At 41.0% G+C, this 18,105-nt stretch overlaps 1 protein-coding gene across 6 annotated transcripts; it reads right to left on the minus strand.

Annotated features, from left to right (window-relative positions):
- Positions 1 to 4,645: 4,645 nt before the first annotated feature.
- Positions 4,646 to 18,052, minus strand: rccd1 (RCC1 domain containing 1). Of its 6 annotated transcripts, none has more exons than XM_048617092.1 (8): positions 17,814 to 18,052; positions 16,153 to 16,386; positions 13,876 to 14,029; positions 12,266 to 12,387; positions 10,570 to 10,689; positions 8,245 to 8,328; positions 5,945 to 5,974; positions 4,646 to 5,537 (listed from the first exon to the last, which is right to left on the minus strand). In XM_048617092.1, the coding sequence occupies exons 1-8, from the start codon at positions 18,019 to 18,021 to the stop codon at positions 5,389 to 5,391; spliced, it is 1,101 nt and encodes a 366-aa protein (XP_048473049.1). In that variant the 5' UTR covers positions 18,022 to 18,052; the 3' UTR covers positions 4,646 to 5,388. The 6 variants fall into 6 exon arrangements, with proteins under 6 accessions (XP_048473049.1, XP_020382995.2, XP_020382999.2 ...); XM_020527406.2 differs by having other exon boundaries at positions 8,245 to 8,424; XM_020527410.2 differs by having other exon boundaries at positions 8,245 to 8,424; positions 16,153 to 16,397; positions 17,814 to 18,003.
- Positions 18,053 to 18,105: the final 53 nt, after the last annotated feature.

The raw sequence follows: 18,105 nt of genomic DNA on the forward strand, positions 1-18,105 counted from the left end.
GCACTCGTTGTATGACTCATTTTTAGCCACCAAAAATGTTAGAGAGTTAAATTTCCATTTTTTTTTTCCTCTTGAAATCTCTCTGACCTTCATATTCTCCAAATGTTTTATCCAACTTACCTAACTCTGATTAAATGGGATAAAGTGTACTAGAAGCTGACAACTCCTCAAAGCCCAAAAGCAGTGGAAGTTTTTCTACACGACTGAACAAGATCAGTGATTCATGCATTTCCAACATGACAGGACATAGCCAAAATGGAAACAACACTCCATAACTTTGGACTACACAGCAGAGAGACAGGATTGGTGAAAGCTAAATTTGCAAACATCACATTGCCCCATTAGGCCAAATCACAAGGAATGTCGCAATTGCTGGGAGAAGTTAGTGTACCATTTCATCCAACACAACCAGAATTGCTGCAAAGGAACCTGGAGAATAACTGACTGTAATTGAACACAACCTCTCAGCCCAGGTATTTGTTGCAGATGTGTTGCAGCCTTGAAGAGGGAGCCCCAGGAGAGGCTGCTATCACCAAACGTATGTTCAGGAAAGCACTTGGGGAAACAATGACCATGGTAGCTGAGGTAGTCACCAAGTGTTGATTCTGAGCTAATTCCCAAATTGCTGAAAGCAAAAGAGAATTATGAGTCACGTTTTGCATATCAGACAAAAGATCCTCGCTGTTACCTGGGAAAGGTGTCAGATAAGGTCATTCCATTCCATCTCATAGCGACTGGACGACAACCTGTTTTTCTACTCTATAAAGGAAAGAAAGCACCATTATTGCCAACCTTGCTACAAGTGTCAGAAAGTATCCTCCAAATCCTAAAGGACACATACTGGTGTTCCTGGGTATGGAAAAGATTTTGCTGTCCAGTAGGTTTTGAAATTCCGTGGTACAGCACACGAGGAGCAATTTCCATCAAACTTTACCGAATGTTTAGAATCCCACAGGGTTCACCCCAGTTGTCAATAGTATTCAATACCTGATCTTAGAACAGTTGATTATTTACTGTTTGCAAATGGAATATAAATGTGAGAAAATGTAAAGTTGTTCAATTTGGGAGAACAAAAGAACAGTATTACTTAAATGGAGAAAAGCTGTAACACAAAGGATTTGAGGGTATTTGTATGTGGGGAGCCCCTGAAACCTGCAGCCACAAGCTATACACTAATTCAAATGCCATCAGCATCACCAGAAAAGTAGTATTAGACAAACTAATGGGGTTAAAGGTAGATAAGTTCTCTGGCCCTGAATCCTAGGATCCTGAAAGTAGCAGCTACGGAAATAACAAATGCATTATCCTTGGATTGTGGAGAAGCACCAGAGGATTGGAAAACTGCCAATTTGCTATCCCCATTCAAAAAGGGAGGAGAAAAGTAGGTAACTACAGGTTGATTAGTCTAACATCTATTGTTGGAAAAATGTTGGAATCAATTATTAGGGAAATAATAGAACATTTTAAAAATCTCAATCTAATCTAGAAGTCAGCATGACTTTATGAAAAAGAAATAGTGTCTGACCAATTTATTAAAGTTTTTTGAGGAAGTCTTGAGTGCATGGATGGGAACCAGTAGATGTGTTGTATTTGGACTTCAGAAGTCATTCAACAAGATGGTCATAAGAGTCCAAAGTGGAGGTAGCATTTTGACATGGATAGAGAATTTGCTAATGGGTAGGAAACAGAGTGGAGGTAAGAGGTTCCTTTTCAACCTGCGACCGTTGGGGCTCCACAGGGATCAGTGCTCAGACTGCAACTGTGTACAATATATGTAAATAACTTGGAAGAAGGAGGCAAATGTACTGCACATGACAAAATTAGGTGCAAAGTAAGTTGCTAGAGGGAAATGTACAGTTTACGGCAAAAGATGGGAAATGGAATATAAATGTGAGAAAATGTAAAGAGGTCCACTTTGGACGGAAGAACAAAAGGACAGCATATTATTTAAATGGAGAAAAACTGCAGAAAGCTGCAAACAAGGGGACTTGAAGATATTTATGCATGAAACTGGCCCTTATTTCAAGGGGTGTGGGAGTGTAAGAGTAGGAAAGTCTTACTGCAACTGTATAATGTGCTGGTGAGACCACATCTAGAGCAGTTTTGGTCCCCTTATGTAAGGAAAGATATCATTTCATTGGAGAATATGCAGAGAATGTTCATTAGGGAATGATCTCCAGTATGGAGGGATTGTCTTATGAGCAAAGGATAAGCAGGTTTGGATTTTACTCACTGGAGTTTGGACAGGGTAAATGCTGAGAGGATGTTGCCCCTCATGTCTAGGACCAGAAGGCACAGTCTCAGAATAAAGGGGCACCAATTTAAGACTAGGATGAGGAATTTCTTCTCTCAGTGGGTTGAGCGTCTTTGGAATTCCTTGCCACAGAAAGCTGTGGGGCAGAGTTCTTGTGTATACTTAAGGCTGTAGATAGATTTTTGATCAGTAGGGGAATGAAGGGTTACAGAGAACGGGCAGGAAAATGGACGTGAGGAATGTTGGATCAGCCATAATCCTGTTGAATGGTGGAGCAGGCACGAGGGGCCAAATGGCCTACACCGGTTCCAATTTCTTATGGTCATTCTGCCAAAGGCCCACAATATTTTCCTTATCAAGTATGTATCTAACTCATTTTTGAAAGTTACCACTGAATCTGCTTCAACAACCTTGACTCAAAATGCAAAGATGCTTGAAGATCTGAGGCACCAGCATGACAATGAAGCATTACTGAACTCCAGAAAATGTCGATTTACTGTGCTGCAGAAGAGAAGAAAGTAAGTAATAAACTTGAAGATAGATGTCTGACAGCTAGCAAGCAAGGACAGAAAAAGCACAAAGTTTGGAGGTTAACAAGCCTGACGAACATTTTTCACACAATACATATCACTGTCATTTCTCATCCAGTAAGATAACCTTAAGAAAAAGGAACCAGAGTAGGTCGTTTTTGTCCCTTGTGTCTGCTCCACCATTCATGGCTGATCCACATTCCTCACATCCACTTCAGTGAAGATAGATAACTGCACACCCCCAGGATAACACTCAACACTGGAGAACCACTGCTTCCTCAGCCCCCTACTATACTCCATGTACACCCACGACTGTGTAGCCAAACTCTGAACGAACACCATCTGCAGGTTTGCTAATGACACCACCATGGTAGGACGGATACCTAACAACGACAAGTCAGCATACAGAAAGGAGATAGAGGGCTTGGTGATGTGGTGTAATGAGATCAACCTCTCTGTCAATGTCAGCAAAATTAAAGAATTAATCACTGACTTCAGAGAGAAAGGAGAACATGCCCCCATCTACATCAACATCCTAGGAGTGATGATAACTAACAACCTGTCCTGGACTTCCCACGTAGATGCAACAGTCAAGAAGGCACAACAACGCCTCTTCTTCCTCAGCCGGCTCAGGAAATTTGGCATGTCCATAGGGTCCCTCACCAACTTCTACAGATGCCCATTGAAAGCATACTGTCCGGGTGCATAACAGCCTGGTATGGCAACTGCTCTGCCCAGGACCGAAAGAAACTACAGAAAGTGGTGTACACAGCCCAGACCATCATGGAAGCCAACCTTCCATCCATGGACTCCATTTACACAGCTCGCTGCCACAGAAAGGCTGCCAACATCATCAAAGACCCATCGCACCCTGGTAATGCTCTCCTACAACCTCTTCCATTAGGTAGGAGATACAGAAGCTTGAACACATGCACCAGCAGGTTCAGCGACAGCTTCTTCTCATCTGTTATTAGACTGATGAATGGATTCGTTAACTTCAAATTATGCTGATCTTGCTAATGTTGATCTTTCCTAGCACATGCTCTGTGCGATGTAACCCATATACCTCTAAGTTTTTCACCCTATGATCTGCCTACACTGCTAATAAACAAAGCTTTTTACTGTACTTAGGTACACATAACAATGATAAATCAAATCAAGTCAGAGTGGGACAAACTCAAATACCCTGAACAAGGCAGCCTGAGAATTTCCCTCAGATTGTATAACACTGGTCCAATCCTGGAGGACAGTGTTTCAGCCTTCTGCCCTTGGTCAGCCACACACCTAAACATATTAATGGATTAAGAATCAAAGAGTAAATGCAGATTATCAGTTCGCATGCTTTGTCTGTTCAACTTAAATACACAACATCTGTACACTTCTGTGAAAGAAAGGCTTTACAGATGATAAAAAGAGGAAGGAGGCAGAACTCAGACATTTGCAGCAGACACTGAATATAATCTCAGGGAATTCTTTAGCAGGAGTAGGCTGAGCTAGTGCCAATTAAATCTACACCCATGTCAGAATACCTATTGCAAATTCTAATATCTGATGAAAGGATGCAAAAATAGCATCAAACTTTGGGTTGTCTAGTAAGATCAGCATCATGGTCAAAACTAGAAGGAAGGGTTGGAGTACAAGCTAGGTAAAAGGAGCCCACAGGCCATCATCTTTGACACACTTTCTCTACAAAAGTCGGTGACTGGTTCCATCAACCTGCTTAAAAAGTGATTGCAGAAAAGTTATAACTTTTTAAAATGAGTCAAATTAAAATGAAAAAGTTAATTTTAAATTTCAAACATCTGATTGTTAGGTGCTGATAAAAATGCATTTCCACGATATAAGAGACTACATTTTAATATTTTGTTAAAAGTTATACATTTAATAATAGAGTTCAAACAATGTTTACAAACTGGGAAAGTGCTAGAGGAAGCAGGTAAAGACAAGGTGATCAGATCGGTTTTTCTGAAGATGGAGAGAAGTGCCGGGTTGGAGGGATAGATAGTGAAGAAGAGTAGACCAGAGTTAAGATGTTATGGCAAGTTACATGTGAAATTGAGCAATTGGCCAGGAAGTCTGATCCATATGTGATGCTTGCTGCAACAACAGGAAATGAGAAGTTAATAAGGTCTCCAACTTATTGCTGTCCTAATCAGTTGCTTCCTTCTCATATCACTCGTTGTTCTGATGCCAGTGGTTTTAGCTTTGGCAAGACTTTCTCTTCCTGAAGTCATGTGAGCACATTAGCTCCTCCAATACTTTGTCCATTGTGGGTACTCTTCTCAAACATCAAGACTAAAATTGTCCACAAACTAATTTATCACAGAAGCAACCACAGTCCTGCTCACAAATACCTACACGTGTATATTCCCAATACAGGTCAATGGACAAATGAGCAGCAAGAAACAGTCCATTTTGTCCCATTCCTAAGCCACGGGAAAGCCAATTAGTGCTGCAAATAACTTAACAACAATTGACAATCAAAAAGCAAACCAACTTAATATAGTTCAGTGCTTGGTTGCTCACGACGCCACTGTGCTGATTTTTGACATGATCTTAATCAGACATATTTCAGTGAGTGACAGAACACAATTCATCCAAGGCTCAAAATGCTTCCTGTTGTGCAAACACAAAAGTGTTCCATGTTCCACAAACAACATCGAGAACAGAAAGACGGTTTCGTACAAAGTACTCAACAAGTCTTGGAAGATCAGAACTATTAGACTGTCCGTGGCCAAGTTGCCCGTAGTTACCTGGAAAATATGAACAATCTATAAACAAACAAAATAATACACTTGTATCCACACAAGAAAGTCACAAAGGACGTCAGTCGAATTGTTTGTAAAGCACAGTAACTGTAAATAGGAGAACGTATCTGCTGTGTTTTACAAAAGCAGCATCCAACAACTTATCACCGACATGAATGATATAATTAGTCTGTTCGATACTATAATGGTTGTGGTGAAAGACACACCAAGAGCTTTAAGCGTGTTATGGTATCTTCAACATCTGTCAGAACAGAAATGGATTCAAAGGATGGCATCTATAACAATATTCAACACTACATGGTTGGCAAGTTAAGAGCCCAAACTCTCAACCTTCTGGTGCAAAAAACAACCAGCTAAATAAAGATCAAATCACCAACAAGATTAATACTCACCCCAACCCCAAGTGAAGAGTTTACCTTCCCCTGGAAAACAGGAAAAATGACATGGTTAAAATCAACACTGAAGTAACATCAAAAATAATTTGGAGATTTATGGTAGCAGGTTACATTCAGATCAGTCGTTGAATTGCAGAGAGCAGGCTTGAGGAGCCAAGTGGTGCAAAGACCACTTATTTTTAAGAACTGTGAACTAAAAAATGGGAAAAGATGCTGGTTTGAACCAAGGAAATTGTAGATGATGATGTCTGCAGTTTTAAAAATGTGCTACTGTAACACATTGTGACTTCTATCCACAATGTTACCTTAGTCAAGCAGGGAAGGAGAATTCTAGACAAAATGGCACTGTCTAGTTGCATTCAAGGCAGTTTTGCCTAGACAGCCTTTTGATGTATTCTTTCTAATCATGATCAATTGTTCTGGGCTCAAGAAGGGTCAGCATTGTAACAACCATTTAATTGGTTCCTGGACATATGACCATAGCTTGTGTGTGGGATTAATACCAAAAGCTTCTAGCTTGTAAAGAGAAAGCACCTAAATCTCTTTCTCGCCCTCCTGTGTAATGAAGGGACAGGAAATCTCCTGATATCTGCTCTCACTATTTCCCTGCAGAAGCTCTCTCTGCAAATTCCTTTGTTGAGAAGAAAAAGAGGAAAAAAACACGTTGAGGCACTGATACGGTGAATCCTCAGGTAATGACAGACCGAGGATCAGTGTATCCACAACCCTGTGTTATTAGCGAAGAACCAAACGGAATCAAAAGAAAACAAGTCATTGACGTCTGTGATTTGGACTGGTGCCAGAACTGCGTTTCAGACTTTTTACTCCCTCTCAACCCTTAATACTGGTGTTTTCTCTTGGCTCATTGTGTGTCTATTTGTGTGTACATGGGAACTTTAAAAAAAGGCTGAGTTTAAGTTAGAGTTATAAGTTAGCAATTCATGTTTCTTTCTGGCCATTAGTTCAAAATGGTTCAATTACAGAAAATGGTTATTTACTTGTTAATAATTAAAACCTGGTGTGTATATTTTTAAAACTTGAATCAGTGAGGTAGATGCAGTTGGACAATTCCATGGTTTAATCAAATTTCCATTACCGTATGACTCCAGGAATAGATTCATAGAATCCCTACAGTGTGGAAACAAGCCATTTGGCCCAACAAGTCCATACCAGCTCTCTGAAGGGCATCCCACCCAGAATCACCCCCCCTACCCTATCCCCTGGCTAATCCACCTAACCCACACATCCCTGGACACTAAGGGCAATTTAGCATGGCCAATCCATCTAACCTGAACACCTTTGGACTGTGGGAGGAAACCGAAGCACCCGGAGGATACCCACGCAGACATGGGGAGAATATGCAAACTCCACACAGACAGTTGCTCGAGGGTGGAATCGAACCCAGGTCCCTGGCACTGTGAGGCAGCAGTGCTAACCACTGAGCCACCGTGCCTTGATTTCCAGTACATTACCCCAGTGAACTGTGAATAAGGCCTACTCCTGCTCCTAATTCATATGAAACTTTGAGAGTCTTTGAGACACTTCAATGTTAAAATCAATATTATTGACACATATGAAGTTTGAAAGTTAGATCACATTTTACCAAGTTCATAATTAAAATTTCAATTGTAAGTTCAAGTTCTAAGGCTCATTAGTGATAGCATTAAAGTTCTCAATAAATACTGCCTCCACATCATGAAAGAAATGAAATAAATCATTTATAATTTTAAGAACAGGCTAATCTTCACTGATTTATCCCATAGGCAGTGTATTCAAATAATAAGGCCCAAGAGCTTTATTGAAATTGCTATGACAGTTTACCACAGATTCAAAGTGCTAGAAAGACATGGTAATGTCTCAAATATTAATCAGCTTTATTGAATTAGTCCTGTTTCGTAGTTCTAGCTCATTCTTCTCATTTTTAGTTTTCAGCCCTCCTTCTTGGAGTAGATTTTCTGCTCACTACCAATGGTGTGTGAAACTGAAATCAGCTTGTTATCTTCAAATCAATAATGTGGTAAATAGACTATTATACTTCATTCTTACTAGGAGATCCAAATTTCAGTCATGAGTGATATCAGGTAACCTTCAGAGTTAACCACCTCATTTAGACAGCATGGAAAGAGACAGACTCTCCTAATGTTAAAATTCCACATTACCACAACATTAAAGTGACTTGTTTTATAATGGAGTTTATTGGTTATATCCTGAGAAACTCTCAAAACAAAATCCATTTTCTTTAAGCCAATTTATCAAGCCAAAAATACTATTGGCACTCAGTGCCAATTGTTACTTACTGGTGATGACCGCACTATGTCGTGACCCACAGCTGACCTTGCTGACCTCTAACTCCTCTGGTAAATCCAGCAATGCAGGAAAGGCTTGAATTGAGATGAAGACATTAGAATCACCCAAAGCTGTTATCTTATTTGCTGATTTTATAACCGTGTTGTTTGCCTCACTCAAGGATGGTGTGACTGTGTATAAGATTAAAAATCAAAGATTAAGTTTAATGTAAACATCAGCTAACCCTGAGAAACAAAGTGGCTGTTTTATAAAAAAACTAACATGAAAAATGATGGCCATAAAATGAATCATATCAAAAGTAAAGAAGTCATAGTGTAATTTGTCAGTTCCCATTGTGCTCAACCTGTCCCATTTCTATATTGGGGCAAATGCTGCAACTACACAAGGATCACTAGTACCTACTCGGTCTGAATAACTTCAACACTATTCTACACATGCTAATTTCTTACATTTGTTAATATTGTAACTTTGCAGGGTGGTTCTTCCAAGGACAACGTTCTGTAGAGACAAGCTGAGAACTCAGTGAGAGTCAAAAAGACTGGCACGATAACAAATGTAATGGGAGCTTTTGGACCAAGGCAGTGAAATCACCATTCTTGAACAGTTTCGTGACTTTCAATGGGTTGAGTGTTTGACTGCCTCTAATGTGTGACTTACTTTTGGAGGCAATACTGTAATACCAAGGGGCATGGCGGAATCTGAGATAGTAGCACATTGTTAAAGCATTCAGACATTTGGACATGGATGACTCGGCTAATTAACAGAGCAACCAGTTGAGCCACACCATCGAAAAAAATGTCTGTACGGGGGAGGTGATGGCCTAGTGGTATTATCACTGGACTGATTAATTCAAAGACCCACATAACATTTTGGGGACCCAGGTTCAAATCCCGCCACAACAGATGTTGGAATTTGAATTCAATAAATATCTGGAATTAAGAATTTAATGATGACCGTGAATCCATTGTCGAATGTTGGGAAAAACCCATCTGGTTCACTAATGCCCTTTAGGGAAGGAAACTGCCACCCTTACCTGGTCTGGCCTACTTGTGACTCCAGACCCACAGCAATGTGTTTGACTCTTAACTGCCTGTGGGCAATTAGGGATGGGCAATAAATGCTGCCTAGCCAGCGATGCCCTCATCCCGCGAATGAATAAAGAAAACAAAAATTCAAGGCTGAGATAGATTTTTAATTAGTAAAGGAATGGAGGATTTCGGGGATAAGACTGGAAAGTGGAGTTGAGGATTTTCAGATCAGTCATAAGGGAATGGTGGAACAGGCTTGATGGGCCGAATGTTGCTGTGGCTCCTATGTCTTAATGGTCATACTGACCAGAGAGGTTTCAGAATTGACAGTCACTCATCAGAGTTAGCTACGTTTGAATTCAAGCATTTTTCTCTCCCAATCAAGAAATTCTGCTTGAAAATGTACATGTCTACCAGATCAGAGCACAGGAACAGAAGATGGCCATTCAGCCTATCAAGCCTGCTCCACCATTCAAATACACCATGGCTGATCATCTGTCTCAATGCCACTTTCCCATACTCTATCTGTATTCCTTGATCTAATTAATTGTCCAAAATCTAGCAATTTCTGTTTTGAAAATGCTCAATTATTAAGCTTCCACAGTGCTCTGGGGTACAGAATGCCAAAGATTCACCACCCTTTGAGTAAGGAACTTCCTCATTTCAGTCTTAAATAGTCTACCCTTATTCTGAGATTATGCCTCCTGGTTTTACACTCTCCAGCCAGGAGAAACATTTTATCAACATCCCTGTGACGCCCCGTAAGAATTTTCAAAGTGTCAATGTGATCACCTCTCATTCTTCAAAACTCTAGAGAATGCAGACTCGGGTTCCTCTATCCTTCCTCACAGGACAATCCTACAATCCCAGGGATTAGTTTGTTTATTCTTTGTTGCACTCTCTCTATGGCAAGTACATGCTTCCTTACGTAAGGAGTTACTGCTGTCCTCTACTGTGTAAATTCAATGCCTTGACCAATGAGAATCAACCTGTCTGGGTTAAATGTTAAAACGAGGCTGAGTGTCATTGTTAACTGGTGCATTTGCCTTAGCAACAAGTCTACCAGAGTTGACTTGCCAACCAATCATTAAAGTGACCCAGTCAGTCTTTGGACTATACATAAAACAAACAGTCATCCTTAGGTTGCACTACACAACAGTATTTATCAAGAGTGTAAAACATCAATGTAGAGAGGGAATATGTAGCATAGCAAGAGCAAATCTTGCAACTCAATTTTTGTTGAAAATATTCTTACTTTTCGGAGGTACACAATAATTCTCATCTTACCCTCTCCCGAGAGTCTCTTTTGCTGAGGGGTCTTCCGATGCTTCTCCTCTGAGCATGACTTGGCAGGTAGTCCCAACTGTCCAGACTCATTCCATCCCCAAACATAAAGATCTCCTGATGCTAAAGGGATTTAAAAAAAATAAAATGACAGATAATGGCAAGTTATAAATAAATATATTGATAAACCAGACTTACACATTTAAGTATATGCCAATGGCAGATGAGGTTAAACATCTAGACTTTTAGACCAAGCGGGAGCTCGGAATCTATTGTATCCGCTGTTCCCGATGTGGTCTCCTCTATATCGGGGTGACCAAGCGGAGGCTCGGAGACCGCTTTGTGGAGCACCTATGCTCAGTTCGTGACAGACAACACCTCCCAGTCGCGAACCACTTCAACACCCCCTCCCACTCCCTGGATGACATGTCCATCCTGGGCCTCCTCCAGTGTCACAAAGATGCCATCCGGAAACTGGAGGAACAGCACCTCATATTCCACCTTGGAAGCCTACAACCCAATGGTCTCAATGTGGACTTTACCAGTTCAAAATCTCCCCACCCCCGACCTCATCCCAAGACCAGCACCCCCTTTGTCCCCGCCTCCTTGGCCTGTCCGTCTTCTCTCCCACCTATCTGCCCCTTCCTCCTCACTGACCAACACCCATCCCCACTTCCTACCTACACGCACCTTTACTAGCTTCATCGCCACCTCCTTGACCTGTCCGTCTTCTCTTCCACCTATCCACTCCACTATCTACCTTCTATCACTGCTCTACTTATTTCAGAGCGCCCTTCCCCTCCCCCATTTCTGAAGAAGGGTCCAGACCTGGAACGTCAGCTTTCCTGCTCCTCTGATGCTGCCTGGCCTGCTATGTTCATCCAGCTCCACACCTTGTTATCTCAGACTCCAGCATCAGCAGTTTCTACTATCTCTGAGTAGATTTTTTAACAGTTGTGCTTTAGATTCCTGTAGTTTCTCAGTTATTGAGAGAGCCCTAAACAACTATGATACCCCACTGTCATTCCTAAACAATTTACTTTAGAAACTGCTATTATTGGATAAATACATAGCGTTGTACTGGATTATATAGAGCAGAAAAAGATCTTAAAACTGCTGCTGGAAATGGCCATCCCTGGACAATGAGATAAGGACAGGATCTGGTGCAACTGATATGGTTTCTCTAGTTGAACATTCAGCTACCACAGGCTCACATATAGGTCACATGAATGAGGTACCAGGGGTATGTGATGATCCAGCATGTCTCAATATCAGCAGAGGCAAAGGAGGAGAAACCAGAGGGAAAGTTGTTTTGGCACAGTCTTGTAGATGTAACAGTCAGTTTCAGACATAAAGACAATGAAGGATAGAACAGGGGCCAAATTCAACAACCAGAGTCTTCTATTTATAGGTGATCAAATAAATCCCCAGCTCAAGTCCACTATCTGAATACAATTAAACACTTGGTTACTATACCATCAAAAGCAGGGTCTGCCATCAGTGCATAGAGATGTACACCTTATCAGCAGGCAACAGTGAGGACATTGACATAGTACTCCTATGTATAGGAATAGAAACCGCACCACTGTTTGTCTCCAGTACTACAAAATACCAGTGTCAGAGACGGGCGTGTGGGAGGAAGTTCAGGTGTCTATAAATATATTGTAAATTAAGATGTTACTGCAGCAACAAACCTTACCACTTGAACTCACAGAATGCCAGCCTCCTGCTGCTATTTCAGCCATTGCCAGACCATGTAGTGCCTCCACAATACGTGGTTCTGCTTCATCTTCAACACCACCATGTCCCAACTGACCATGCCTGCAAAAATATCACTATGGTGAAAAACAAGCATTGTTTGGGTATTTTCAACAACCTTCAAAGATCTTTCCCAAAGTAAATCTCCCAAGAGGTTTCACAGATAAAAAACAATCAACAGTAGGAGTGACACCATAGCAGAAAAGGGTGATACTGATGATACTTTCAAAGATGGGAAATATGGAATGATGGATGTATTTAGCGAATAGGTTGAAATAGCTGTATGTTTAAGAGGAGGAGATGTATTCTCAATTAAATTTACCATACAATGCTGTCAATGGTATGTTAATAAAGATCACAGCACCTATACAGATGTCAAATCAGTGCCACAGCAACAATCACAAGCATTTTCCAAATTGAAAGCAGCTCAGTTTTCATTTCTCCCCCAAATATTCTCTTTCCCATATGCTGAAGGTTCTGCTGTACTTTTCTAGTGGTGCTCACGAGTCTGTATAATTAATGCCAGCAGGTTATTTATGCTTGAAATTTCATTATGGCCAAGTCCAATGCTGTCAAAACATGTTCAATTTCTGTAAGGTTCAGTGGATATTAAACAGCATTTGGAACACTGGCTGGTACTTTTCACATGGCTCAAGGGCAATCATTCAGTGGTCACATCTAATTAGGCTGGTTGTGATCAATCAACTCAGCAGAAACAAGCAACCAAACTAGACCTTCTGCTTTTTGTGGCTTTCATTTTCTTGATGGACCATCAAGAATGCTCATTTTGTTGATTTCATTTAATTAGTTAATGGTATTTTAGGTGCATAATTATTGGATGGCTAAATTTAAACCAGTCAAAGCCACATTTCTTAATCCAAGTCCAAATTGTAACTTTCACGTTATTGCTGCTGCGGTCAGGAGTATATTTCCACAAGTTAGGACAAAATGTACCAGGTCTAATATCAAACAATGTAAAAATCCTTAACGTACAGGATAGTATAATTAAATACGATAACAAAGATGTTATCATGTATAACAAAGAATGAAATAATGGTTTGAAAGCTGAAGCAGAACTGATTTTAAAGATAGAATCAATATTAAATATTAATATTAATATGGGAGATATTATTCAATGATCTGAGCTATTTTCAGAATATCTAACCACTACCACTGAATTTAAACCAAAATTAGAGACTCTAATTTCCAACACAACATGTAATTTTATAACCACCTTTAATATTACAAAAGTCAGAAACTGACATGATACTATATAAGGAATCATTTTAATTTGCATCAGCTTGTTATGGTCACTAATGACAAATGGGAATTCCATCATCACTTCAAATTTAGGCAAAAGAGTGTTTTAACCCACACGGGTAACACACTGATCCCTTACGGCTAGGTACAAAAATACATTTTAATTACTAGATTTAAACCAACTTCTTGGTTGCTACTGAATCCTTTTAACAACTGTTTATATTGAGTCTAAAATCAAGAAAATTGGCCAATGATATACCAGTATATAGATAGCTACAGAGTAAGGCTTACCTTCCTGAGCCCCAGGAATACACTGTAAAATCACTGCTTAGGAGGACTGCATGCTCACTGCCAAGTGCCAGCTTTCTTGCACGAAGTTGTGGTGCCAATGGTTTGTAAAATGGAAGAGTTGTTGTGACATAACCATCAGGGATCAGTGGAAGTGCTTAGAGGGGGAAAACAGAGGGAGAAAAAAAGTGTTTTACCTTGGCATTCCCTGCTAATTAGAAAAACTACACAAAGTGACAAAAACGTGCAGAGAAGACCTTGGTCTTCACTGAGTTAATAAATTCATTTGGACGAAAAATAGGTGTTATTAATGGTCTCTGTGACCCTGGGCCAGACTGCAGTAACTCAGCCCAAGTTGCCATTCCTAATCATTAACCAGCTCTTTCGATCTGCAACACAAACTGGAAATGTATAGGTCCATCAGCAACAGTAAAAGAAGGTTAATGTATTCACAATAAATTTTCTAGGAGACATGCTGCAATTTTACAGCAGGTTTAGGTTCTCCTCTTGCTTCCTAATTTAGGAAGAGTAATGCAAAGTATAGCACCCCCACCATCTTGGCACAAAATCAGGGACTGTCAGGTCCTGTGACCTGTTATTAATCTCAGCCATGTATTTAACAAGCAAGCCACATCAGGTTGAATTCTCTTTGAGGTGTTACTTGATGCATAAATCAATTGCACATCTTGAATAATGAGAGGAGAGCACAAAGTCATCTCCTACTGATTTAAACTGGAGTTAATACATCACCAGGAACCACTCCCAATTAATTCCTTCCATTTCCTCATGGCAGAAGAGATAACACTACAGCATGAACTGTGTTATGACATTTGCACAGAAGAATCAAATTCACTGTACAGCATGTTTATACGGCTGCTTTACTGAGATAATAAGCCAGTGAATATCCTTTCAACTATTACCAATTCAGTTTAAATGTTGCTCTCAGCAATGGGATTTTGTGTTGGTTGTTGTACAAAGCACTCAACTTACCTCTACAGGAATTATTATCACAACACATTAGCTCTGAATGAAAGAACTGTTTTTTCCAATTCAATCAGAAATCATTCATTTAGTTTTAGATACAAGTACTCAATAAATGAGTTAGCTAATTCAGTTGGTGCAACAATTGTTGTAGGACAGTATTATTCATTATCAAAGTCAAGAGCTACAATCTTACCAAATGCCTTACTCAAGGGCTGCACTGACCAATGTGCTATTACAAATGACGTGTTGAATTTCGCCTGTGATTTTCCAGTTCATGTCAGTTAATGTCACTCCGCAGGCTTCCCCACACAAAGGTACAGAAAACAAACTTAACTCAAATACACAGTGTCACTTTAATAGGGGTACTCTCATTCGTCATACAGACGCTAGGACAGGTCTAAGATGTCTTGCTGGTAATGTCTTAGATTCTACTCTTTTAAGCTGAAAATAAAACTACCTCTACACGGTCCCCAAACACTCCCAGTACAGGGTCAGATACAAAGTAAAGCTCTCTCTACTCTTTTAAACAGAAAGTACATGTCCTCAACACTGTCTGCATCAAACACTCCCAGTACAAGATAGGTGTTAGATTCTCAGCTTGAGCTGCACAGCAGACTTTCAATGGTCTTAAATTGAAGCTAAAAAACAAAAAGCAGCAAATCTTCTGACTGCCACACTGTAAGCACCACAGCTATATTGACACTTATTTATTATTAATACTTCATTGAAACAAATTTGAAATGTTATGAAAGCATGAACCAGCAGCATCTAATTCCAAAAAAAACACCCAACCCACTTCAATCTCTCTATCATACGTATGTGGTGAGAAACCTACTTGAAGACCCTTTGATACTTGGGAAATTTTTGAAAAATTGGCAAGAATCTCTGACTACAAGATTTGATTAACTCAGTTATAGTAATCAGCAGCTCAGTTCCACACACTTGAAAGTTCGATCCCATCTCTGCTGACTGTGTTGGTCTCAGTTGGTAAGGTTATTACAATTGACTTGAATTATACTACCTGCAAGAGGACGGAAGAAATAGGCCCATGGAAAAAAAGCCAGAAGTCAAGTGCTCCAAACCCAGCATCTAGAGACTATATGCAAATAGGGGGCAATTCAGAACCCCTAGTGACACTGAGGCATGTGGGTCAGTACTAGAGAACCACTTGCACCTATGTTAAAATATAAGCAAGGAAATACCACAAGGAGGCAGAAAATACGTGGATATAAAAAGCAAAAGAAAGCAGTAGAATAGGAGCAGGTGAAAAGCTTGCACTGCATTTAAATTACCAACCTGTACACTGCTTTTCCCTGTCCTTCAGTTGCTTCACCCAAATCAAGTCACCCTCGACCTCTCCAGTAGAAAGGTTCTGGATATCCCTGCATTCCACTCTGTCCTGCCATAACATTAACAAGTATTTCTCAGAGGATAGGATGTCCATGCAACCCCGATGGGCTTGGTTAACAATGCACATCTGTTGCCAAGGGCGACCATCAACAAAGCCGAACACATAAATAGATCCATCATCTGAAACAAAACTGAAACAAGTTAATGAGATGGAATGTTTTCTTTGGATTTATTCTGACCTGCAAAAAGAGCAGAATGGACCATAAAATCATTCAATGGTATTAACCTGTAAACATGTTCTTTTTTCCCCTCTTCTCCTTAAAAGCACTGATCCAAGCATCATTCCAATACATTTCCAATGGGCCAAGTTCACCTTAATAGAAGCATTGCTCATTTGCAGGTGTAATGGGCCAAGATGCAGAAAACAGTATATTGAAACAAAGCATTGGCTAGCTTTAATAAACTTGATAGATATAGATTTTGTTAGATATGGGAATCAAGGGATATGGAGTAACATCCCTAAGGAAGCACACAACACTGTGGTATATTTGGGAAGATGTAGCCCTGAGAATCCTCAATAGTGACTCCAGTCCCTATGAAATCTCATGGCACAACATCAAATACCAGGAAGAAAACCTCATGATTGCCACCTACCACCCTCCCTTAGCTGATCAATAACTCCTCCACTGCTTTATTTCAAAAAGGAATGATGTATAAAAATGGGGAATAAAATCAAAATACCGCAGAAGGTGCAATGTCAAGATAGTAACGGGGTGGGGGGGGGTGCAGATTAGGCATGATCTTATGAAATTGCAAAGCAGGCTCAAAGGGCTGAATAGCCTAATTCTGCTCCTAATTTGTATGTTCAGAATTGGCTGTTGTGCCTGAATATAACTACTAGCCTTATGTACAAGGATACCTAAATCAGTCCAAATGCAAACATTTTCCAAACTCCAGCAATTTTTTAAAAATTCTGTTCAGTTGTTTTGGAAGGAAAAATTGAAAACTTCATACTCCCCGAAATCCTAATCCATTTGCCATGTTCTTGCCCATTTTGTTGAGACACCTGTAGACTCAACTAAAGGATACATGCTCACTGTGTACATTCCACTCTCACCTGGATCACCTTCATCATGAGACAGCCTCTTTACCACCAGTGATTCCTTCCTCAGCATCAGCCTATATTCAAGGCTGAGACAGACAGATGTTTAATCACTAATACAACCGAGGCTTATGTGGAAAAGGCAGGAAAGTAGAGTTGAGGATGATTAGAGCAGCCGTGATCTCATTGAGTGATGGAGCAGACTTGATGGGTTGAATGGCCTCCTTGTTGCTCCCACGTCTTGAAGTCCCTCACCTGAGAACCCCCTCATCTGAGACACCCTCCCCACCTGAGAATTGCCACCAGTCATTCCCTGCCTGAGACTCTGTTTCCTCTCACCAGAGACTCTCCCCCGAGACCCCACCCCCTCCCCCCCGAGACCCCCCCCCCTCCCCCCCGAGACTCCACCCCCTCACCCCCGAGACCCCACCCCCTCCAAGACTCCACCCTGCCCCGCCCCCAAGCTCGGCCCTCTCCCTCCCCCTTGAAGCCTCCAGGTCCTAACCTCCCAGGCAGGCAGTGTGACTCCAAGCGGGGCTCAGCTTCCTCAGGCAGGATCCGCCCGCCGGCCATTGTCCGGCTTTCCCCAGGCTGTGGACGGTCACCGTGACGGGCTCCAGTACCTTCCCGTCCCCCTCGCACTCCCTCCGGTTGACGACCTGCCCGAACTGATTAAACCCGAAGCCAAACCAGCGGCCAGGCATCGCCGCCATTGCCGTAGGGGCTGGCGCCCACCAAATTCACGAAACCCTAAACGCGCAGACTCAGAAACCACCTCGCAAAGACCTCACTCCCAT

Source organism: Rhincodon typus, chromosome 36, assembly GCF_021869965.1.
Source record: "Rhincodon typus isolate 14 chromosome 36, sRhiTyp1.1, whole genome shotgun sequence".
Taxonomy (NCBI): domain Eukaryota; kingdom Metazoa; phylum Chordata; class Chondrichthyes; order Orectolobiformes; family Rhincodontidae; genus Rhincodon; species Rhincodon typus.